The 25189-nt window shown below is 39.0% G+C and overlaps 1 protein-coding gene across 1 annotated transcript in view; it reads right to left on the bottom strand.

Annotated features, from left to right (window-relative positions):
- Nucleotides 1-21058, bottom strand: part of ptprt (protein tyrosine phosphatase receptor type T) — a 293754-nt gene extending 272696 nt beyond the window's left edge. Inside the window, exon 1 of the mRNA XM_063910759.1 lies at nucleotides 20971-21058. Within this exon, the coding sequence (XP_063766829.1) occupies nucleotides 20971-21058 (88 nt within the window). The remainder of the gene's footprint in view (nucleotides 1-20970) is intronic.
- Between the last annotated feature and the right edge of the window lie 4131 nt (nucleotides 21059-25189).

Here is a 25189-nt window from a genome sequence, read left to right on the forward strand (position 1 = left end):
CGTTGGAAAACATCACTCGCAACACTTTTTGTTTCCAAAGTAACACATTGACACTGTCCAACTGCTACCATGTTAGTGTGAAAGTAACATCTTTAAAGTAACCATGTCTGATGTGTCCATATATGAGTGCATGTCTAAAGGATGTATCTATTCCTGTTATTTGGGGTACGGGTCGGTCTATGTGTGTGTTTTGGTATGCAGGGTCCGACAGGCCAGTATCAGCATTCCATGTGTGTATTCATTCACTTTTTTCCTCTAACAAGCAGACACCAATTACTGCTGCCAATCACACACAAACACACACGCGTGCGAACATACAGTACTGGGCAAAAACTTCGGACACACACACCCTTTGGGCAATCCCAGCATGTGAAAGTGCGAACAGAAGTAATTAATCACTCTCCCTCTTGCTCACAAGCACACACACAGACACACCTTCCTCTTTCTCTTTTGCCATCTTAATTTCTTGTTCATTAAAACCAATTTAGTAATATATTTTACAATAAAAATAAACCATCATCAGCACAACCTCGCTGTGAATGTGTGTGGAGGAATCAAGGATGTTCCTTCATGTCCTTTAATGAAGCCATTGGGATTGCAATGCAAATTGTGATACCAACTAGGTGCATGCACACACATATTTGTTTATTTCATGCCAACTTTGGGGAGGCAGTGTATCAAAAAACAGACAAACAACAGCTCACACACTGGGGAAAAGATAGTTTGTGACCTTGCAGTTGTACACACCGCCTGGAGGTCGTAGAACAAACACAAAAATACACACACACTTCCACACCCTCAAGCTAGGTGTCAGGTTTATTCATCACCACACACAGTAATCATGTTCCATTTTTTTTGCAAGAGAAAATACACACCAACACACTTACCTGCAGTTATCTGTATCCCTTAACATATACAACCACAAACACACATTATGTACAGATTTCACACACATAAGCCACACAAATTTAAATAGGCTCTTTGTACTTATTACAATTTCCAAAGCCCATTATTTATACTCAATACAAAACTATTTTGAATAAAAAACATGACAAATGTACAGTTTAAAGAGGCCCCATTGTGTTTGGGTTTTTCCCTTTCCTGTAGTGTGTTATATAGGTTATTGAGCATGTTAATGGTCTGCAAAGGCTAAAATCCCAAAGTTTCTGTCCCACAAACTCGCCCCCCCCGCACCTGAAACGGCTGTATTGGACCACCAACAACTCAACATTTGCACTTCTATTGGCTAGCGCTCCAACACATTGTTCATGAAAGGTTAAGGGGCGGGACATCTCTAACGGTTGACCAATCACAACAGACCCAGCCAGCAAACCAATCAGAGCAGACTGGACTCTGGTTTCAGACAGAGGGTGAAAAGAGGTGCTGCAGCACAGGCAGTATGAGATAAATAAAGAGCTTTTTGAACATTAAAGCATGGAGACATGTCCCAGTAGAGGCAGAACATATAAATAAGAACCCCTTTAAACAGGTGACCACCAGTGAGAGAAACAAAGAGAGAGGGAGCAACAGAGAGTGGGGAAAAATTAATTGTAGAAAAAGCAAAATAGACGGAGAAGATAAGGATGGAAAATGGAAAGTGAAACATGTATTTGCAAACTCAAAGTTTACATCTGATATCAATGAAACAATTCCTCTGTCACTCCGCTGCCTCGCTCTCTCTCTCGCAACGTCTTTGTGATCACAGTCACAATCCAATCTTCACAAATTCAATTAACTTTATCCGCCTCCTTAGCTCGTTAGTCTGCGTACCTCGCTTGCGGAAACAATAGTCGAAACACAACATCCACACCGGCCCTCAGGTAATGGCAAGTCTCATTTGAATGCATTTAACACAGTGTTTGCATATTTGACCCGCTGCTCTCTGAATGCAACACACTGCATTTGAGTGATTGTTTGCGGTTTATTTTTTCATAAAGAGGTGAGCAGGTTGAACTACTAATTACTGGGTAACAAAATAAAATAATGCATTTTTTCTATATTTATGGATGCAGATCATCCTAGAAAGCATTTGTGTAAAGTCTGTTGTGAGTGCACAGCTAAGAAACCTGTCGTTGGAGGTGAAAAACCTCTCCTATGAAGTAGATAACATAGAGGTAGTTGTCATCCTTAATTACCTTTTTCACTGCAAATAGAATATATTTTTTCATTAGGTTTATCCTTTTTTTGAGGCTATATTATAAGAGTCTATTTTAAGTGCAGCATTATCTTTACATCCTGTTACAAGGGCCCCTTTATGCTCCAGCACACTGTACGTGATTTGCTTAGAGGCGGGATATTTCCTGAGGTAGACCGATCACAACAGAGCCGGCCAGCTAACCAATCAGAGCAGACTGGGCTCTGGTTTCAGACAGAGGGTTTAAAGAGTTGCTGCAGCACAGACAGTATGAGAAAAACAAAGAGCTTTTTGAACATTAAAGCATGGAAACATGTCACAGTAGAGACACAAAATATAATATGAACCTGAAAATGAGCATATCTCCACATTGTGGAGCAATTTGTTTGATTTAACGCTTATGCAACTGTAAAATGTAACCTTTACTGTGGTAAATACTGTAATTTGGTGATCTCATGGCAATTCCAGCATACCCAAATTCAACCTGAGTTCCACCCAACCAACAAACAGTAACTCATACAGTAATTGAAAACATATCTGTTGGTGAGGATAGCCTCAGCAATTTTGGACAGTGGCAACTACAGTAAGTGTATAAAAAGTATACATTAGAGTGTTATAAGCATTTAGCATTAGATTTAGGACTTTGTGGAAAAAATATACAATTGTAAAAGCGGATACATGGAGGTGTGTGTTTGTGAAGCCTGTGTGTGTGATAAGAGGACAACATGAATAGAGGCCATTGAGTCAAATGTTATCAGCGTCTGCAGCTGGGCTGTAATAGCCTACATAAACATGATGACTGGGTTTGAATACGTGTGTGTGCGGGGATTCTGTCACGTAAAGTGGCACTGGGTAACGAGCAGCCATATTGTTTTAGAGTCTCTCGTCATTTAGAGCGCATTTGCATTTGATTTTATTGGTTGCCGTTCCGCTTTTAGCCTCTAGAATCATACGATGTGGTATAAATCTCTTTCTAACTCTTTCTATCCCATTGAATGTCATCATTCTACTCTGTAATGTCCCTTCTATCTCCAAATACAATCCCTGACACACCAGGCGGACCTGAAGAAATAGAACAAAGGCTGATTTATGAAAGCTTTGCACTTGAACACACCACAAAGAAAATAGCCAGCTAACTGTTGCATGCTCAGTCTTCACATGCTAGCCAGCCATGTCTAATGTATTGTCAATATACATTCATAAAGAAAGAAATAAGGGTTTGTACAAAATGCCAATTCAATCAAACTAAAGAAGCATTAAGAAGAACCTTCATAATCACAATAAAAAAACATGTTATAATAAGTCACAGAAACAAACCAAGAAAGAATCTTAGTCTAAGTGAACACTGTTGCACGATGTTGTGAACCCTATTTGGAGAGGTATTGGGTTGAAAGGAGCAACGAGAGGAAGTTGAGGGATTCAGATCAAAGCACCACTCCAGACTGAAACACTGGGAACTGACTGGAAGGCTTCACATTCTTCCAAAGATAGTCACTAAGAATTAGGGCAGAGTAAGAGGTTTGCACAACGTGCTTTCATCTGTCTCTACCCTCATATCCACCCTCTGGTTTGTATGTGCACCCTACTTATCCTTATATTGTAGCATGACAGCTGACCTTTAGCTCTGGATCTTCAACGTGTTACTCCATCGCCTTATCACTGCAAAGCATTGATCATCATGCTGTTCTTTCACCACACCCATCAAAGCACAATAACGGTCATGTGCTTTAAATTGTGCAATTGCTCTTTGGTACCCCCCCCCCCTCAACTGGTCACAAGACACAAACAGGAAAAAGTTAGCATTTTACCACTTCCGCTGCCCTCGTCTGGAATGGTTTTTTGTACGTGTTCTTGGAAAGATGCCTGAAATAACGTGTGTGGTTTACACAAGAGATTTGAAAGTTTTGTTTATGTCATAAAATGGGTGAATAACCCTACACCACTGGTGAACGTCTGAGGCTTCTATTTGTATTAAAAACAGCTGAGAAAAAAATGACTGAAAAGGAGTCCTGAATTTCATCACGCCAAACATTAGCCACCTTTAGCTTAGCTTAGCAGGGTGAAGCCACCGTAATGTAGTTAGTTTGGGGTTTGTTTAGAGAATGGTTTTCTTTGTGTGTTTCTTTTACTTACGGCGATTGCATCTTACCTGGTAGAGCTGGAAGCATAAATCATAAAGTGAGGAAGTGATAAAGCTCAATGTCAATTGTTGCTTGTTTACTTCTGAAAATGCAGCTTATTAAATAGGAACATAACAGTAACTGCAACAAAAGGTTTGCTCACTTAGCAGACACTTTAAAGGTTATAGCTAAAAAAGCTGCCTTTATATAATGCAAACACACACACACATACACACACACACCCACACACAGACACACACACACATACACACACACCAACTCACGCACACAGTCATACTTTAAACCAGCCAAACTCTAACCCCTCCACAGGGAGCCATGCATGACGGTGGCATTAACTTTGAACAGAAAATTAGCCTCAGCCAACCAATTAAGCAGCTCTTAAATCTCCTTAGTGAGTACATAGTGAGTGTATGTCTTTGTGAGACAAAGAGAACATGAGGGTGTGTGTCTGTGTGGGACAGTCAAAAAAGAGAGGGAGGGTTTTTGTGTGTGTTAAGTGTTGAGCAAAGGTTAATAGGACCTCAAGAGGGAGAAGACAAGGGCCTTGTTACCTTCTCAGAGCTGTCTCCTCCTCCTGTCACACACGCGCGCACACATACACTCAGGGGCTCAGTGCCAAAGCCGGTGGTCTATTGTAAGAGGTAGTTCATTACTGTCCGTGGCTTACACTTGCACTAATACTCTTTAATACCCAACATTCGCCTCTGAGCACACTTCCTCTCCATCTCCATCTTATATTTATTGCTCTCTTTTTCAGTTTTCTTCTTCTGCAGTTTTCCATACAGTTGCTCACTCTCCCTGAACATGACAGAGCATCTGAGAAACACACTACTGTGTGTGCAGGAGCCCCTGTCCTATAATTGCATGTTGAGGTATTTTCTACCAGATAATCATCACAGTTTAAACATGTGAAGAAAGACACTTTTTGAGGACCCAAAACCATTCGGATAGGTTTATTAAAAGATCACGGTGTGGCTTACGGAGTACATGTGATGCTGATGTTCAGGGTAATATAAAACCAGCCTGCTCTGATTGGTTAGCTGGCCGACTTTGTTGTGATTGGTCAACTGCTTAGAGATGTCCCGCCACTAAGACTATCACGTATAATGTGTTTACAGAGCTAACCAATAGAAGTGTTACTTAGTGATGTCACTATGTTACAAAGTAGTAAACAAAAAAACCTATACAACACTACAGGAAAAGGAGAGCATAGGGCCTCTTTAAAATGTGTTAATATCCCTCCACTGTTAAGTAAGGAAGGATATATATTTTCTTAGCATTAGCAAAATTCAGTTTCCTGGGTTCTAGTCATGCAGTCTTTCTGTCATATCCTTGGTGACCTTTCTAAAAAAATATGGATATGAATATTTTCATTCAATTTTTTAATCTTGTATTTAACATTTTTCTTTAACTACTTTTTTTTAAATTCTTAAATGCAACTGTCACAAAACCTTATTTCCCTCAGGATGAATAAAGTATTGTGATTTCTCTCCCTCTATTTACCTGAGAATATCCTTGCTCTGTTTACTTCTTCTTATACCTCTCTATGTCAGTCTTTCATTTATCCCTGTCACTTTTTCTCATTCCCTCCTTTAATCTCCCTCATTTTACATCTTGGGGTGTCACTTTCTCTTTCATTGCTCATCCTTCTCCATCTCCATGTATCCATAAAGCTGTCTTTCTAATCACCCTCCTTTCGTCTTTCTCTTGTTATCTCTTTCCTGTTTAATCTTTAGAATGGCGGAGGACATTTATGATGGCATAGTTAATATGTGAGGTGAAATACAGAAACAGTCGTCACACTTGGCTGGCTGCTGCTGGTGTTGTGATTCTTTTGGTTTTGTTGCTCTTTTGTCAGTCATGCTATTCTGGGCTGCAGACTGACAGGCTGACATAATAAGACTATGGCTCTCAGATAGATGCAGCCTCTGTTGCTCTGCTGAAGTGAAACAAAAAGTTATGGAAGTCTGTCACAACTTTATTGAGAGACTTTATATAATTTGTGGAGAGTTACACATGAGTGCTTATCAAAGTGGACAAGAGGGGAGAGTAAATGAAGTAAGCAGTGTTTCCATTCTTCTGATTTTAAAGTCAAATTCATGTTTGCATCAAAGTATATTTGAAATAAAAAGGGTTAATCTGGTGAAAAAGCATGGCTGAGGTGGGAGGTTGGTCTATCAACAGAGAGATAATGATATAATAGCTGTTTATATGCTTTAATGTTTAAAAAAATGCCTTATTTTTCATACTGCCACCGTATGTGTCCATGTGTCTGAGCCCAGTCTGCTCTGATTGATTAGATTGCTGGCTCGGTTGTGATTTTTCAACTTCCTATTAGCAAATCATGTAAAATGTGTTTTGAAACGTTGCTGACCTAACCTAAACTCCTCCCTTCTTTTGTCAGATGTCATACCTGATCTGAATTAAATAGGCCAGGACAGTCAGTGGAAGGTGAGGGTGTGCATTTACAACCCCAAGCACCAATCTGTTGACGGCTGACTGCAGTTAATTGGGACCTAAATCTGGTCTTTATAATGATAAGACCATTTCAAACTGCACTTATGCAGCTGAAATTGTTGGTGCACCTGTTTCATGTGGGTCCTTGCATGTTTAGAGTGTTTTAATGGACCATTATCCCACCGGATACAACAGTGGAGGACTTAAAGTACGTTCATAAAAAGTCATGATTCAGAAACTCTGGGGTAGCCATCAACAAAGTCTCATCCAGCATCTGTTCCACTGTTATCTACGACACTGAAGCCAATTCTCTCTCAAAGGTGTCGAGAGGGGTGCAAAAATGATTTTGTATAGAAAATCGACCCTTTTGTCACCTGCATAACTATTTGTTTTTAAAGGGGCCCTAGAGTATACTGCTTTTTGGTCTGCAAAGGCTAAAATCCATTGGACTCCTTTGTTTACTTCTGTTACATAGGGACATCACTATGTAACACAAGTGCCTCTATTCCACACATCGAATGTCCTCTTTAAGCTGGACATTTTGTCTGAATTGCATTGATGGAATTCCCTTAAAAATTCACATTCGCACTAATTCAGTCGGCTATAACAAACATGAGGCTGACTTGTATTTCATATTAATAAGTAATGTCAATGCAATGATCACTGCTTTTTGAGCTTAGTACCTTTAAAACCATCTCTGTTGCCTACATAACGAGACACTGCTTGCAGAACACATTCAATTGCCCTCTATGTTATTTTCCAACTGAATGCAACACAACAACACAACAGTAATGCATTAATTCTATTTGAGCACAAAATACTCCCACTGTGAATGTATAGTACCTCTGGCTGTTCTCCCTTCCGGTGGAAAGACTTGACTGGTGCACATCTTTCATCTAAAAATATGCCTGACAGGCTCAGTGTTATTTACAGTCGAAAGGCCTTTTGCTCTTTAGCTTTCCGCTATGTCAAAGTTGTTGTGAATTTATTTATAGCGTGTTTAGCAACAAATAGGCTCCTCATGAAATGCTTTACAGAGAACAAACGACAGAGACACAGACTGAATATAGTTCATGGCTCTGTCTGCACTGATCTCTCAGCTGCTTTCCAAGCCTTTATTCAGACATATAGGATTGACATAGCTGCACAAGTAATGGCTTTCAGGCTTTCTGACACAAGTCTCTATCAAAGGAAAAGTACTGGCTCTGTTCAAACATGCCTTTGATTGGGAGAATAAAAACAGCGATGAAGAATTATCTGCATAAACAATCGACCATAAAATCTGTAATTTAAAAATAAGTTTAGGCCATAATTAAGGAACATTTTGCCCATTATGGATCCCCTAATAAACGTTCCCATCAATTTGCTCGCTTTTTAGATATAATATTGTGTCAAACATTACAGAACCGTAACACAAAACCGAATCTCATATTGTCGTATTTTCTGACATGCTGCACGTGAAAACATTAGGTGGATATTAAAAAGTCTCCATCTTTACTTTTGCTTGTTTTGTGTGTTTTTTGTTCTTTAGTTTTCAGTAAGGATCTTTTACTCCATATTCCACATAGCAAAAGTAAAAAAATATAAGCTTTATTTGGCACGAGGAATCTCTTAAACAATATATAAAATAGCTCATTCACAAAATGGTATGTCTTATTAAACTGAATGTCATTGTGCATAAGTTAACACAATTACTGTTGATTACACATTTACAACAGAAGAAGACATGCCTCTCTTTCTGTTCTTGAGGTCATGTGACAGTAATGCTGCGATGTTCCAGAAACCCAAATCGCTATTCTGCTAGAAAAGGTCACTCAGGCACTTATTCAACATGAGGATGACATGTAAAATCACCAGGGCATAAACGAAAAAGCCTTTTCCTCTCTCTGTCTCCAGTCCTCCCTCTTACACTTCTCCTACACCTCCTCCTCAACAATCAACAATCTTTATTCCTCCTCCTCACCTTCGCCCACTCATTCTCCCATCATTTGTCATTTCTGACCTTTATCATCCACGGCCAATCGCTCTCACCCCCCTGCTCTCTTCATCCCACCCCCCCACCACACACTTCTCGTCTTCATTGCTTCACTGCTCCCTCCCTCTTTTCCTCTCAATCTACCCCAGTTATGTATCTCCTTCCACCTCTCCTCCTATCTCTACTCTTTCTGTGAGTGACAGGTGAAGCAGCCGCTGCCATGCTCTCCAGCCTGGAAATGTGTTTCTGTCTATCTGTCCGTCCACCTGTCTGTCACTCACTGGTGGAAAGTAACTAAGTACATTCACCAAAGTACTGTTAAGTACACATTTCAGGTCCTTGTACTTAATATTTTTCATTTTAAACTACATCATACTTCTACTCTCATACATTGAGAAAGTAAATACTGTACTTTTTATCCCACTATAAAGCCCCGGAAAAAATTAAGAGACCACTTCAGCATTATCATTTTCTCTTGTTTTATTATTTATAAGTATGTCTTTGAGTTAAATTATTATTATATCATTTTTTATTGTATTCTATAGACTAATGACAACCTTTCTCTGTGTTGGAATGGCTGCCATACAGAGATAAAAAAATTAAAATTAAGAAAGCTTTTTCCGGGGCTGTATTTATTTTACAGATGTATTTACCAGTACCTTTATAAATTCAGATGTTGACACACAATACAGTACTTAGGAAACACTTTCAAAATATGATTATTTGGTATAGAATTAACCATCCAACATTACATTTAAGTAACTTTAACCGTGAGTGGGTTCACAGAAAATTATTTGGCAGCAATTTTTTTGTTCACATTTCCTGCTTCTGCAATATGAAGATTTGCTGCTTTTACTTTAAATATTTGAAATATTCAAATATTTCTTTTTTGTTTTTTCTTTAATTAATACTTTTACTCCAAATACTTTGCATGTTCCTTATCGCACTTAAATACGATACATTCCCAAGGCAGTACAGTATCTTTACAGTATGGTGGTAGTATGTTTACTCAAGTAAAGGATCTGAAAACTTGTTCCACCCTGCTGACACATAACCAGGGAGCGTTTCCTGTTGCTGGCAATGACAGAGGCAATTATCTGTTAATCAGTATTCAATCACCGCTTTCACACAGTGTACACTCACACTAAAAGCAAAGGAGAACATACACAAGAGGTGTTTTCCATCTCAGCTCATGCACTGTTAAACAGTCAATTTGAGTGACTGACAGATGGATGCATGATTGATGAAATAATGAAATCACATGTGTTTGGATTGACAGGCAGATGGAGAGGATAACTTGCTGAAGTGAGGGGGAATGGTTACATGAATTGGTGGGTGGATGTTACGACAGATTAATCGGAATAAGCTTTGTGAATTAGCGATCAGAAGGCCGCCTGAAGGATAAAGTGTTTTTAAAAATCACACACGTCAACAAGGGATAAAGACAGATTTTAAAAAGGGCGAACTTTAAAGCAAAGGCAATCAGAAGCGGGATTACGGTTGTGTACACTTGGCAGTGTTTTTGCGAAGTGAGTGCATTTCTGTTTGTGTGTGTGTGTTTGTGTGTGTGTGTGTGTGTGTGTGTGTGTGTGTGTGTGTGTGTGTGTGTGTGTGTGTGTGTGTGTGTGTGTGTGTGTGTGTGTGTGTGTGTGTGTGTGTGTGTGTGTGTGTGTGTGTGTGTGTATACAGATGAGAGTCAAGTCAATAAACAACTAGAAGGAGATCTGGCTCCATCAAGGGAGGATGTGGGTTTCCTTTCTTTGTGCACATGCGTGTGCATGTTTGCTTCCACATATTTTTTCTCTGTGTGTATGAGTGTAAAAAAACTCAGATGCAAGATTCTACTGCCAGGCAAATATTATGATGTTTGCTCTTCGTCTTCTCTGTCTTCTGAGCTCTCTTCGTTTTGGTTCCATACAAACCTCACTTTCATAATTAATTCCTTCCCTCACAACTTTATATTCCCTTTTAATTGCTTTTATTCTGTCTCCCTTTCTTCAGAACTCAGCCAAAGACATGTTTCACTCTTTAACTCTTTCCTCAGCTTCTCTCTTTACCATCAGTACAGAACATCACATTTTGTTTTCTGTTTCTCTTCCCTGTCATTGTTAACTATTTTCAATACTTCCCTTTCTTCTCCAACTCATATGCCCCTGTCCCATTCACTTAATCTATTTGTTCAAGTGAGTTGTAACTTCACATTCTAACAAAAAAGTCAAAAATATTAAAACAAGATTCATATAGCTTATGCTTATTAGCAGGTATAATGTTTACAATCTTAGTTGTGCTAGCAAGCTAACATTCCCTAATCGGCCCTAAACACAAATTACAGCTGAAACTTTTTTCAGCTATTTAGTATAGTGAACAAATCAATCAAAACCAATGTCCACTCATGGTAGAGGTAGAGGAAAAGTGCTTTTGGATTGTTGCTTGGTAACTTTGAATATTGATACCAAATTTGGTGCCGATCTACAAAATATTTTGATGGACAGGTAGACATTTTGTTGACTTGCTTTTATAGAGCGGTGCAGTTATTAAGTGTTTTTGTAAGCCTGCATGAAAGTTAATATAGCAAAGGGCTCCGTCGATAAAAAGCCAATGCGATTTTTCTATTGGATTTTAGGAAATATCAGAAAATTAAATTTTCCACAAACAAACGTTTGTTTATAATCTCCACATATTAACACCACTTTAATGATTGTTGAAGCGTAAATGTAACCGCCAGAAGTAGTGCTAAAACGTTAGCACATGAACACCGCTAAGCTAAAGCGGGGCGCTATGTTGGGCATAATGACATTTAGGAGTCTCATTTAGTCACTTATTAGCAACCGTAGTTCTTATAACACATATAATCTTTGGATATTCTCAAGTGGGGCATTTACTGGTGTATTTTATGTGGTGAAAAGAAATGTATTAAAACCTTTTAGCTTCTCTTTGGCTCACAGACCTTATTTCGGGCATCTTACAAACACATTAAAAAAAACATTGGCTTTGATACGTGGGTACTGGAAGTGGTCAAATGCTAACTTATTTCCTGGTTGAACTGTAGGACTCGTTTCTCAGCCACTCTATGGGTTCTTGAAGGATGCAGGGGCTCACTCAATGCATTAAGTTCTCTAATCTGACTGAATGTCTTTCTTGCTCTATAGGACTTTTAATGGTAATGTCCTTTCATTTCCGCTACGCAGTTAAGAGTACTGAAATAGACAAAGATCTAAATTGTAATAAACTCCAATTACACTTAAATGGATTACAATGTTCTGTTAGAGATTCATTTGAAATGGTTGAGTTTTAGACGACTCGAGAGTGCCTACGTCTGTGATTCTCCTGGGTAAGACTTCCCACACAGTCTGACATAAATCAAATTTACCCACAGTGAGAATAAAGTGAATGATGCTCAGATATCATCTAATATCTTCTCATTCCCTTCTCTTTCAGCTTAACTCTATAAATCTGTTTATTGCCTTCCCCTATCTACCCACACTTATTTGTCTCATTTCCTTCTGTATTTTTCTATCTACCATCCATCCATCCTCTCAATCACCCCCTGCCCAACCACTCGTCTTCCTCCCCCTTTCTCTTCCTTCCAAGCTTGTTGATTCAGACGACTTAGCAGCCTCTCAGTCTTACTCGCCTAACATCTTCTATTAAATATGAATTAATTACTTCCAAACCTTGTAAAGCTTTGTTACGACCTCTTGCATTAATCAGCAGTTACTGTAATTAGAGGAAGGGAAGTTTTTAATGTGCCATGCCGTGTATGTTTTACACCTCCGACATGCTAATCAGCTCAATCACCACTAGATTGGTCTCAGAGTTTGCGTTGCAATTTGAGAATGTTATTTAACCTTTATCCAACCAGAGAAGCTTGACTGAGCATGTGCCCTCTTATTCAGCAGCGCCTTGCCAAATTACTGAAATTGGACTTCTTAAAAAGGACTCCTGGAAGGATTATTGACTCCATATTACCGGCCTACCTTAACATTCCCGATTAGCTGACACTGAACCTTAAACTTGTATTCACATGCAGTCGTCTTATTTATAGCTACCTTTTCCCACAGAATTTTCTTAAAATAAGCAGACATTTTCAGGATGACCCGTCCTCTCTATTCTCAGGTGGTGGTGAGAAAAGACCTACCAAGAAGATAAGTGCTTTAGTCATTTAACAAATGCCCAAAAAGGACACAAGTTTTAGTGACTATTTCCTGTTTAAGTCAGAAGTTTGATTTTGTTATAGGGCCAACAAATCAACAAAGATAGGAGGACGGGGGGATGAATGGGTCAACAGCCACATTATTATAACCATGACAATGAAGGTGCAGTAACTCAGTCATTTGAGCACAATCCAGGAAAATTAACCCAAACCAAGTCAGTTCGGTCCCCAAATTAAACTTCACAGGTAGAGAAGAAAGATGCAATGGGAAAACATTTGTTATTTTGCAATATTAAAGTGTCAGATCAAAAAGGCTTAGATGTGTGGTTCTGCAAGGCAGGATTCAACATGGATATTTGTTAAAGGGTTAGGGTTAGGGTTGTGTGCTCATTTTCAGGTTCATATTTGTATTTTGTGCTTTTCTGTGACATGTTTACATGCTTTAATGTTCAAAAAGGAAGATTCTAGGAAGAACCTTTCAGGTAGTTGGAAACCGACTTAAAAGCATTTCTTCTGTGACAACTTCATTTTGACAGATTGTGAGACCGACCTCATATGCTCACACCTCCTGATTAAATTCATGTTACACGTTCCGTTATTATTAACATTTCAATTCAACCTTTTTGAAAAAACACATTTTCAACCATCAAAACCTCTTACTTGCAACTTCTCAGAGAAAGCGAGCCAAACGTGTTCATGTTTAAGCGATTCCATATGATGTAAGTGTATTAAAACATGTGAGATGAACATCTGCACCCTCTTGCCTCGAGGCTGAACTGAACACAAGATAAAAACAGAAACATTTTCCACTTCATTTATGCCTGCTAGCATTCAACTGCTGAAATCTTTCTGGAATGCCATTATGCCCTTCCAAGGCTGATGCATTGTGACTGCTGTATAATTTACGGGCTGCTTTAACGTTCTCCGTGTATAATTTATGTAATGAACAAATTAACTGTAATTAATGGTTTACCCTGTTATAATGAAGGCATCAGTGTCCACCAGGCATATCTTTTATTAAGGCTGTGCCAAACAGATGCCTGGCAAAAATGTTAGTGAAAGTTTCTGCAGCTATGATATGAAATATTAACCACTGATATTAATGTACTGTTCATCAAAGTTAGTCTCTAATAGAGATGATCGAAGTCGACTGTTTTGTTTGTCTCTACTGAGAAAAGGAAATCTGAACCAACACTTTAATTAAAAAAATGAAAGCCGTGTTTTTTTATTTGCTACAGTTTATCAGATGTAATTTATTTTGTTGATGAATAACATATAAAATAAAGTATTCACCAAATACCCTTAGATCATTTAACGAGAAATGATCTGTAATGGATTAACGCTTAGGCTTCCTTAATGGCCACAGATGTACATTTGTTTGCACTGGGTTGTGTGTAAGCTGCTGGCTCCAATGCACCAAGACAATGTGCCCTCAGGGCCACTAGACATCTTTTTTTTTTGCCTTTTGATTAACGTTTCAAGCTGCGTTACTGTTGGCTGCTCAAAGTCTCTGTGTTTAACTGTCATATATCCCCGCAGCAGATATTGTTACGCCGACATTATATTCCATCACTGTGTGTTGTTTTCCTCCTGTAGGGAAATAACTTTGTTGCTTTCAGGCAATAACTTTGATAACTGACCAATAGCTTCCAGATAAATAGCATTCCAATCATTCTAAAGTATACAAAGGGAGGAATGTAGTTTGTTGTGTTTGAGTTACAACTGTAAACTTGTTTAATCTTTTCTTTCTTTCTCAAGCAAACACCATTGTCTTCTGCACTTATCAAGCAATGAATTTGATATCTATTTTGAATACACTTACCTGACATGGGTTGAGAGCCCATTCACATTATACTCTTTACGTTTAGATAAACTGTCATATCGACCAAAACAAGTTTAATTCATTCAACTTGCAGGGGTAAAGCAAATTAGGGTGTCAGGAAACACAATAATAATAATAACAATACATGAGATTTATATAGCGCTTTCCCTAACACTAGAACATGCATAAGGGGAAACAGGGGAACAACATTAAACAAATGTTTCTAGCCAGATACACATGTTGTTATTAAGTAATATTTATCTTAGGACTGGGTAAATTCGACCAAGTCTGACCAAGTCTAAAAGGTAATATAGCTGTTCCAACAGCTTTAATCAAAGGTATGGTGAGTAGCAAGCCTTCACAGACAGTGACAAGATGGGCTGATTGTTAAAAAATGGAAAATGATGCACATTATAAACCACATTTCCATTTCTGATGCACTTGGTGGTAAACAAAAGCTCAGAAAAATGGAAATTATGCCTAACCCCCGTTTACTTTCTCTCATCCACACTCCTGTCCACTGTTTCATGAATTGAGTCTGTTTGGTTTTCAGTTTTAGGAAGTTTCGGAGATCGCCAGACTCCGTCAGTTGTGTCTAGAAGTAACCCGATTTCCGAAAACTTTTCAGAATCTCTTGCATTATTGGTCTCCCAACCACCTATCCTTACCATCAGTGGTGGAACAAGCACTCAGAGCGTGTACTTAAGTAAAAATAAAAATACAGAGGTGTTATCAAGCTGGTCGAGGTGGAACTAATTACTTTATTTACTGCTGGGTAGCATGTGAATTTAATCCAGGTGTAACTAAAGTCTTATTTAAGTGTTGGTCGTATTGTTTATCATTAATATACAATATATATATATATATGTAAAGTACATAAATGTTGTGGAGTAAAAGTACCATATTTACCTCTGACTGTGAAGCAGAAATACTTTACTAAAGTAATTAAGTGTACCTGAGTACAGTACTTGAGCAAATGTACTTAACACCACTGCTTCTTATCTTAGCTATTCCAGGTCGCTAAAACCATGTTGCAAGTTTTTTGCAAATCGAAGGTTACCATTCAGACACAATAACTCCATCCGTCCAATATGGACTGGTTTGAAAGTGGGGGATTGGAAAGCTGTTTGACCACATGATTAGCACTTCTGATCGCTGGCCCCTTTTCACCACTTGCCTGCTAAGAGGCAACCAAATTAGCGTGGAGGGCTATTTTGGCTGGATGGTGCTAGCATGTTCTGGCCGTTAATTTGATCCTGTCTAGCTCGCCAAAAGGTAGCTTGCCAACTACATGCAGGAGCAGTCAGTGAATAGCATCTGAGTACATTAATGTGTGCCTCTTTCTGGAGAAGCAGGCACTAACACTGCCCCTCATACACTCTTGCGCAAACACACTCTTTTTTTTCTCTAAATGCACATCATTGACTGCGGAAAGTGGTCCCTCCCTTTCTTCCAGCGCTGGTACGCACTTTAGCATTCATTCAATGCAGGACACACACACACACATACACACACAACGCCCCGAGCACTAAGCATGCCCTGCTATTAGGCTGTCAGTTAGTCAGGCCAATAGAATAAGTGCCCTGGATTAGGCCGACACACACACAGGCGCACACACACTGAGGGACGATGGACAGCATACTAAACAGAGCGGGGCATGAGGTGACAGACATCCTGTCATAAAGCTCTCCCTCACTCCAACCAAACACACACACACACACACACACACACACTGACACACACACACACACACACACACACACACACACAGAGCAGAGGAAACAATTATAGCCACTCAGACAGTCGATAACAGCGAGACATAATCAACTTAGTGTCCATTTTTTTTCTCTTCATGACCTCCCGTCATCCGTCGTCTTTGTCATTTCCTCCAACATCTTGTCCTTTGCTCTCACTTTCGCTTTTCTGATTTTCTCCTTCCCTCCTCGGCTCGGCTGACCGGCGTGATGAAGAGGCAACAATGACGGGACTATCTCCTTTACCACAGTCACGTCATTTCACCACCTCCTCGCCTTCAATCTCAACTCCTTTTTTCTCCGTCATCTTTTCTCCTTGTATCTCCTCTTAGCGTTTCTCCTTCCTTTCTAAGGCTTTCTGTTATCCTTGTCTTCCATCTCTCTCTTCTCAAGGCCTTTATTTTGTGAACTTATTTTCTCCATTCCTGGCTTTCTTCTCTTGCCTAGATTTCCTTTCTCCTTGTTTATGGAACCATTTATTTTCTTTGTTTCCCTCTACTCTGAATTCATTTTATCTTTTCTTTACTCGTGCTACTTTTGCTTCACTTATGCTCTTTCCATTCTGTCCTCATCTCCTTTGCTAGATCTCTCCCTATCCCCCTTCACATGTCCTTGCACATATTCTCCATTCTCCTCGTCTTTTTTCTTCTCTCAAGTCCTATATTTGTTACCTAACTCTGGCTTTCTTTCCCTTTTCCCCTGTAGCTCAGCTTGATTCGTATATTACTTTACATTCCTGTTTTCCTTTCTTTCCTCATTGCCTGTTTTCCTCTTTTCTTTGCTAAAAAAAGTGTGTATTCCTCACTTCACCTCTACTTACCCAACCTTCCACTCTCCTCTGCTGGTATGACACCCTCTCCCTTTGTGTCATATGAAGCGTGGCACACAAACCCCACACTAATCACATAAAGGGCTCCATAATTGGGGAATTGAAGGCTGTTGATTCGATCAAAGCCAAAGACTTCTCCGCGTCCCTCCAACATGTCATCGCACTGGGCGAACGTGTCAAGGAGAGACAGAGAGAAAGTCAAACATGGTCACTATCTTCCTTTCTCCTTTTTGTACTCTTTCTCCCACCTGTCTTCACAGCCAAATAAATCTGATTAAGTGGAATATAAATTGTAAATTGGTTTCCCTGAAAGCACACACACACCTCAGTGCCATAGTCGTCACCTCAAGATCCAACCGGATGTTCAACAATTACCGTTTGCTGAAGCTCGAAGGCTATCAGTAGCATAGCTGCACCCAACATCCACACACCCACACCCACACACACACACACGCGCGCGCGCAAGATGAAAAAGACAGCCTTGGGTAACACATGCCTTTGCTTTTCTGAACTTAAAGAATTAAGCTTTTTTTAAGGGAAAAATTAAAAAATAAATCTGCCAACCCAAAAGGAAAAACAGATACTGTTGGCAGGCTGTTCTTCATATAAAGGCTTGGGGAGTGACAGATTACATAATGTAATCAGGATACAAAGAAAAGGTAACCGATTTACTTACAGGACCATACAATTGGGGATTATTAGCAGGATCAGATTTGATTTCTTCTCTGTAAACTGTTCTGTTCTGTGGGCTAATACTTTGAGTGTGAAGCTATATGCCTACTGCCTTCAGTTTCTTTGGTTTATTTGTTATTTTTTATTCATTATATATAGTATATTTTCATAAAACATTGTGTGTGAGCCTAACTGTGTGTATTAAACTACAACGGAATATTTTCTGTCAGCTCAAATTTCATTTCTGCTTTTATATTGTATGTGCTCATGTGTTTCATTGTTGGTGTCAAGACTCAATATTCCTAATGAAAGGCAGGTTTTCCTATCAAATAAATAAATTAATGATTTTTTAAATCATTTTATAAATCAGTAATCAGGGTGCTTTCTGTTAGTTTATGTAGTAGGGTAAACTTTCTCTGTGTAAGGATTTTAAAATCAGTTTTTTAAAGAAATGATACGTCAAAAAAAATAATTGGGACCAAATCAAACATTTCAAGAAGTGATGTGGACATATCTGGAGCATTCCCAGTGTAAACGACAATTATGAATGTACACAAGCAATATTCTCATCCAACTCAATTTCACGGTTAAAGTAAATACACGGTGTTGGTGGAAGATGGGACAGAAATTAATTTTAAAAGTAAAAAAACTATCCACCACGGCTGGTATCTGGCCACACAGATACAGCTTTACTTCAGATGGAGCAACAGGTTCTGACAATTGAGCTGTTTGGCAGAAAAGCACACACAGTGAGGATGTTTGAGAGGGACATTACAACGTCTATGTCCATCAGACTGGCAGACAGGCAGGGTGAGAGCATCTCCTTCATCACGGGCTTTCAGTCTATTATCATTTAACTGCTTCACATTCATTTTCTAAAAACAAAACCCAGCAGCTGGGATTGGAATAAGCAGAAAGATTTTTTTTTTAAATCACTCGGTCCGCTCTGTCCGTGTATAAATCTGGTGTGACAATATCGCCCCCTAACGGCGCAGGAGCGAACAAGGAAACATCCGTCTGCTGTTTTCTCAGTTTCTCTCATACAGACACACGCTTTCTGCACAAAAACTCACAACAAAACACTCCCAATATAATAAAAGTGCAAATACTGATACTGTGATTGTCTAAACCTTGCTGCACACATGACAGCAACACCCCAAGAATTAATTGTAAAATACTAAAGTGACAATAATTGTTATTTCTACTTTAACTGACCATAACCTCATGCATTGCATCCTCAACAAATAAAGGAGCAATGCAATAATGAGCATGCAACTGAAAAAAGAAAAGTGCCTTTATTTCCAGTCTTGATGGTTTTAAACAGAGTTGTATCTCCTACACTTCTATTTGTATAAATATGCATGATAGAACACACAAATAATTTGCTTTAATGCTTCATTTCGATCTGCACGCACATATTTGGCCAAATGAACACTTGTTATTTCAGCATTACGCGCTATGTGAAGCTGTTTCCTCCGCTGAACCGTTACGCACGGAGAGAAGGACTGCTGCGCTGCGCTGCAGCCGGGAGCCGGAGACAGAGAGAGACAGAGAGTCAGGAGTTAGTGTTTGGAGCCAGTCTTCCCTTCAAAGTAGCCTCGTTTTGCAGCCTTACAAGTCATGAATACCAAGCAGAAGGTGCCGAGAGTGCGCGGACACAGCCTTCTGCTGCAAGGGGAAACATCACTGATGTAAAGAGAATGAACTGACGGAAATGTGGTGCTTTACGGAGCTACAGCGCAGGACACACTCATACAGTGTAACATGCTCTTTAAAAAAGACTGTTTTTATTGTCGGATCATGCGAATGTCAGATTACAATACACAACAAGCACCTTCATTCTGGCTTTACACTATTTATTTTACAGTCATTATAAGTTCAAACTTCTAAATAAGCGATTTAATCACATCCTGAATGTGTGTTTTTGTCAAGGGGAGGATATGTTGGAGAAAACTTGAACTGAGCGCAGCTGCACCGCGGCGCGTGGCACTTTTCATCCAGCCTTTAATGCTTCAGTTAGATTATTGACTATCATATCCATCACTGATTTGATCCGAGCCTGCGAGAACTCTGCGAAACATGCTACCTGCCCAAACATCTCCGGCGCGTAACAAGTGCCAGAAGACCGCTGGCTCCTGACTGCATGCGGAGCAGCGTTGTTGCTGCAGAATGTGTGAAGCTTCAACTCCGGGAAATAACAGAGCGGCTCTGAAATATCATTCAGCACTGTGCGTAATTGCTGTTTTGAAATGCGGAATGTGAATTATATCTCAGATCAGTTTAAAAGTTGGATTAAATGCCAATAGATTAAGGGGAACACACTTGTAGGACTTATACGGTACAGTTATCCTTGTGCATGTGCACTGTAGCACGAAACAAAATAATAGCCTACTTTGATCGGAACATGGATAAAACCAGGGACTCGTTTTAAGACACCGTTTGCAGCTTTATGGTCATGGAGCCAAAACGCACCGATCCACTTCTAAACACAGTAAGTTCACAGCAAAATGTAATCTACATTTAAACCATCCAGGTCACTTATTAACCCTCAACAGCAAACAGTCCACGCTCACCGGACGCTTCATGGAGCAAAACACCTCGTCAAGTGTCCAAAACTTCACCCCAGTGCACATGTCAGATTTGACCCAGGCTGAGCTTTAATTGTGTAAACTGTCACCAGAAGTCAAACTACCAGCAACACTCGCCATAAATGACTTTGGTATTCCCATCAACAACTGGTGTATTGGATTTTATGCGCACACAAGCAGATAGAGATCATATTCCATGTCAGAAAATGTGCTAAAAACTGACGTGTTATACCATCAAAAATAATTTTAAAAAATAGTCTACGCAGTTGCACGATGCTCACGCAGAAACGCACAAAATAAACTTGCATGCCAACTTTATATTCCCACACTTGACACCTCAGCACCCTGGCATTCATGCACCGATTCCGACTCGAACATAAATCATCAAAGCGCACCATAAGATCTGATTTAAAAATCCACAAATGAAATAAACAAATGTCTTTACCTGGAAAGAATTGTCCCGCAGTAAATCCCAAAAGTCCAAAGTAGAGGAAAGCTGCAGGCAAAACGAGAGAATAACTCCGTTTATCCATTTCTTCTTTTTCTTCTTGTTTGGCTCAGTCGCGCGGGTTATTTTACATACTCCCGTCTGGTCCTTAAACCGGGTTTCCTTAGTTCGGGACAGCTGGGAACATAAGAGTGAGAACAGAAATAATATCCTCGCATTGGTGGATCAGAAGAGACAGAAAGACACAAGTAGAAGCAAAGCGGGAAGTTGGAGCTCTCCTTTCCTCTACTGTCCTCCCGGGTCCGACAGTGCGAGTCTGTGTGTGTGCGTCGGTGCGCGCGTGTGTCCCAGAGAGTGTGTGACAGGGCTTCGGTGTGTGTGCGCACGCTCAGACGGTCTCTGACAGACTGACGTTGAGTTGGAGAGGAATGGAGAGCAGTGCGCACCACGCCGGGTGCCAGCCACCCGAGTAAAGACGTGTGCGTTAACACGAGCAGAGCTTCCGGTTTTGAGTTTCAAAATAATAGGAAATAACAGCAGAATTGTAATGAATTTTGTGACCGTTTCACGAAAACTAATGAATATGGTGAGGGGAAATATGTGTTAATGTTTCTAAAATTGGACAAATGAGGGTATTTATTACTGATGACCCAAAATTAACAGATAAGATGTAATGAATTAAAGGGGTAGGCTACAATTTGGACAATTTCAAGAAAAAAATTGGAGTTTATGAGGCAAAATATGTATTAAATACATTTTATGGTTTCCATGGTTTAAAACTTGGACAAGTGATTATTCAATATCCTAATTAAAACAACTTAATAACCAAAATTAAAAAACAACTAATAATTAAAGAAGTTATTAAATAAAAATAAAATGTGTACTTGCATTTTTATATGTTTCACAAAAAACAAAGTGCCTACAAAAGACTCGACAATATTGGAGTTTTCTATAAAAGTACATTTTGAAAAAACTAAAATCTAAAATATTGAGGTAATCTGTAACTGCAGCATTTTTGTACAGAGCATTAACTATTATATTTTTACATGATTTATTTTGCCTCTTTCACATTTAATTAGAAATCCATGCGATATTGCTGCTCTTTTTTTAAATCACAAATTATAGGCTTTTATTTAAATTCCCAAGCACCCAATTTCCTGTTACAGCCTTTCCTGATTTCCGGGAGCTTGTCAGAATGAGGGCCTTTTTAGTTGTCTGCTTTTCCCCTGGTCCTAACGCCAGCTTCCTCCGCAAGTATAGGATTCCCACACACCCTCCCTCTCTTTGCACTCTCTCTGCGTGTCTCTTTCCTCTCTGTTGTTATGAGATCCCTCTCAGTCCACTCATTTTACTGTCATACGAGTTCTATTTCGAGGTCTATGTCTCTAATGGGATTCCTCTCTCCCACACACACACACACACACACACACACACACACACACACACACACACACACACACACACACACACACACACACACACACACACACACACACACACACACACACTGACTCAGACTGTGCTTTTCCTGCCATGTTATTTGGACAATTAAGGATGCAACTTTATAGATTTGCAGACAATTATGAAAATACAAACACACTTTGCCAACACGTAATCATGATACAAAAAAAGGTAACTGTGATCCCCACCCTTACAGTTGCATAAAAGAGATGTAATAATATAACTGTTACTTTTCTAAAGAAATATAGTGAACATTGCAGGATTACAATGTTTCAATATGTTTTAAAATAAAGATCAATATATTAGCACGTGCTGTTGGTGCTCTTAAACCATATGCAATACTAAGAGCATAAAGTGTTTGTTGTAAAAGGAGTACTGAACTGTTCTGTAGGCTAATATTTTAAGTGTGAATCTATATGCCTACTGCCTGAATCAGCTTTATGGTTTTCTCTTTCTTTGTTTCATTTGTTCTTTTTTTTTATTTGAGTATGTAAAATAATTGTAAAAAAGTATAAAATAGTGGATGAGCTTAACTGTATTTATAAAACAGCTTTTCTAAACTGTAGTATGTGCTCATGTGTTTCATTATTGGTGTATAGGCTACTGCCTGAATATTCTTAATGAAAGGTAGGTTTTCCTTTCAAAAAAATCTCTGAGCAGAGGAAACATCTTTGATCCTGAATATCTTGGTTTCTTTTTCTTTTCTAAGGTCACATTGTTCCGTTGTCTTACATAGTATACTAAAGTAAAAAACATCTTATTGATATTTCCTTTCGTTTGTATTTATTTGCATTGCATTTGATATTGGGTCTTCCAAAAGTAATGGATATTCATCAAGTTACATTACTGTAATATTATGATAGTTAGACAACTTTACTGATTACATTTTATAACAGGTAACAAGTCATTTAATGGATTACATTACAAGTAATCCTCCAAAAAAAGAATTGTATATGTTATTTTCAGTGGACAGTGAATCAATATGAAAAGAGAGGTACAATTAAAACACCAACCTGTCAAATGTGTGCAGCTGGTCTGCCTCTATGTGATCGCTGATGTTTACCATCAAGTCTGACACCTGCTGTCTGAGTTCTTCACAAACCAACACGCATATTAATATTAACTGAAAACAAGACACACATTTACAGAAACGCACATCAAAAGCCAAATCCCTACAGACTGAGCTATTGCCACTCCAATTGAATTACAGTTAGCAGTATAATATTCTTTTTAATGATCAAAAACAAAATGGCTGTGTTCATGATAACATTTTGCCTTTAGCAACCTGTTTTGGGGGTGATTTATTTAAACAAATTGGAGATTTAAAGGGTCTTTAAAACGTCATAAACCTTATGCGAACATGTGAGATCCTCCTGCCCTTCACAGGTCCCTGCTAGCTCTCTGCTATTTGTTCCAGTCCTTCTCCATGCAGGTGACCGTGACCTGGTTTGTCAAATCTGCTAAATTCCAACCAGCCAGTGGGGAGGGTCTTGGCATTTTTTATCCTGAGTTCTAAACGCTGCTCAGCTCAGCAGGCAGGTGATTAAAAAGCAGCCTGTTGCTCTTCAGAGTGTTCATCAATAGTGACTAGAGGTACAGTTCAGGTGTATAAATTACAGTTTTGTGTCTTCTCAGTCTTGCTCAGACATTTGGCATCGGTCAAAGCGAAACTAATATTCCAACATCATTTTGAAACATTCTTTTTCAAAATTCAAATCATGTGACAGCTTCTGTCTCTGTTTCAATGAGTAAATGCTGAAAAGCACTTTGATAGGTTGCAGTGAAAGCACTATAACATTTCAGTCTATTCATCATTCAGGCCTTGAAAATGTCTGGCATACATTTTTTATAATTATCCATATCTGTACAATGTCTAAACGTTTGCCTTTTCCTGCTCACTCCAGCTCACTCAAACTAATATCGGTAGACTAACTAAACTTCAGGGAGCTTTATTTGCCCATGGTTGCTCCCACCTGGCCAAAGTCATCATATGAAGAAACAAAAACCTCGGGTGGAAGGTTTTAGAAGTAAAAGTGGTCAAGCTGTTTAATGTGCAGCACAAACTGAGAGATACTAAGGGTTGCATACCGTAGTAGATTTTAAACATCACTTAATTTCCTAAATGTTCTCAAACTAAATTATCCAGCAATAAATAAAACCTGGAACCTGTTCTGAAGTAGTAGTAGTACTTTTTCAGATCAATGTTGATTCAATAAAGGAGGATATAGTTTGTGGTGATGTTGAGAAGAATCTTCAAATTCAGAGACATTTATCAGAGACTTATAAGATATTGTTGAAATACAGTATAAGACGTGACCGTTAAAACATTACTCTTTAGTTAAAGAAACATATAAAAAGCCCTCAATAGCATATTTCAATCAGATTTACTAAACTGCATGACAAATCAAAACGCATCACCTGTATTCTGAGCACTCGTCACAATGTAGCTCAAACTGCAATAGTTATTCAAATGAATTTTCTGAAGTACACGTTTATTTTGTATTTCCTGCTTGTACATTTTGTTATCTGGAGGTATAACTGAAACACCGAGGTGAGCTTCAGCATCTGTTTTACTTCCTTAACTCTTTCTCCGGCTCACTTTTGCTCTCCACCCTCCATTATGTATTTTTATGCTGACAGCTAATGAATATTAACATTATTTAGTGATGCAGAAATCAATTTCTCATTAACATGGGGCTGTGTGTGTCCAAGCCAATATCAGGATCAGCCGTATCCTCCTCACCTCTACATCATC

The sequence above is a fragment of the Eleginops maclovinus genome, chromosome 20 (genome assembly GCF_036324505.1).
Source record: "Eleginops maclovinus isolate JMC-PN-2008 ecotype Puerto Natales chromosome 20, JC_Emac_rtc_rv5, whole genome shotgun sequence".
Taxonomy (NCBI): domain Eukaryota; kingdom Metazoa; phylum Chordata; class Actinopteri; order Perciformes; family Eleginopidae; genus Eleginops; species Eleginops maclovinus.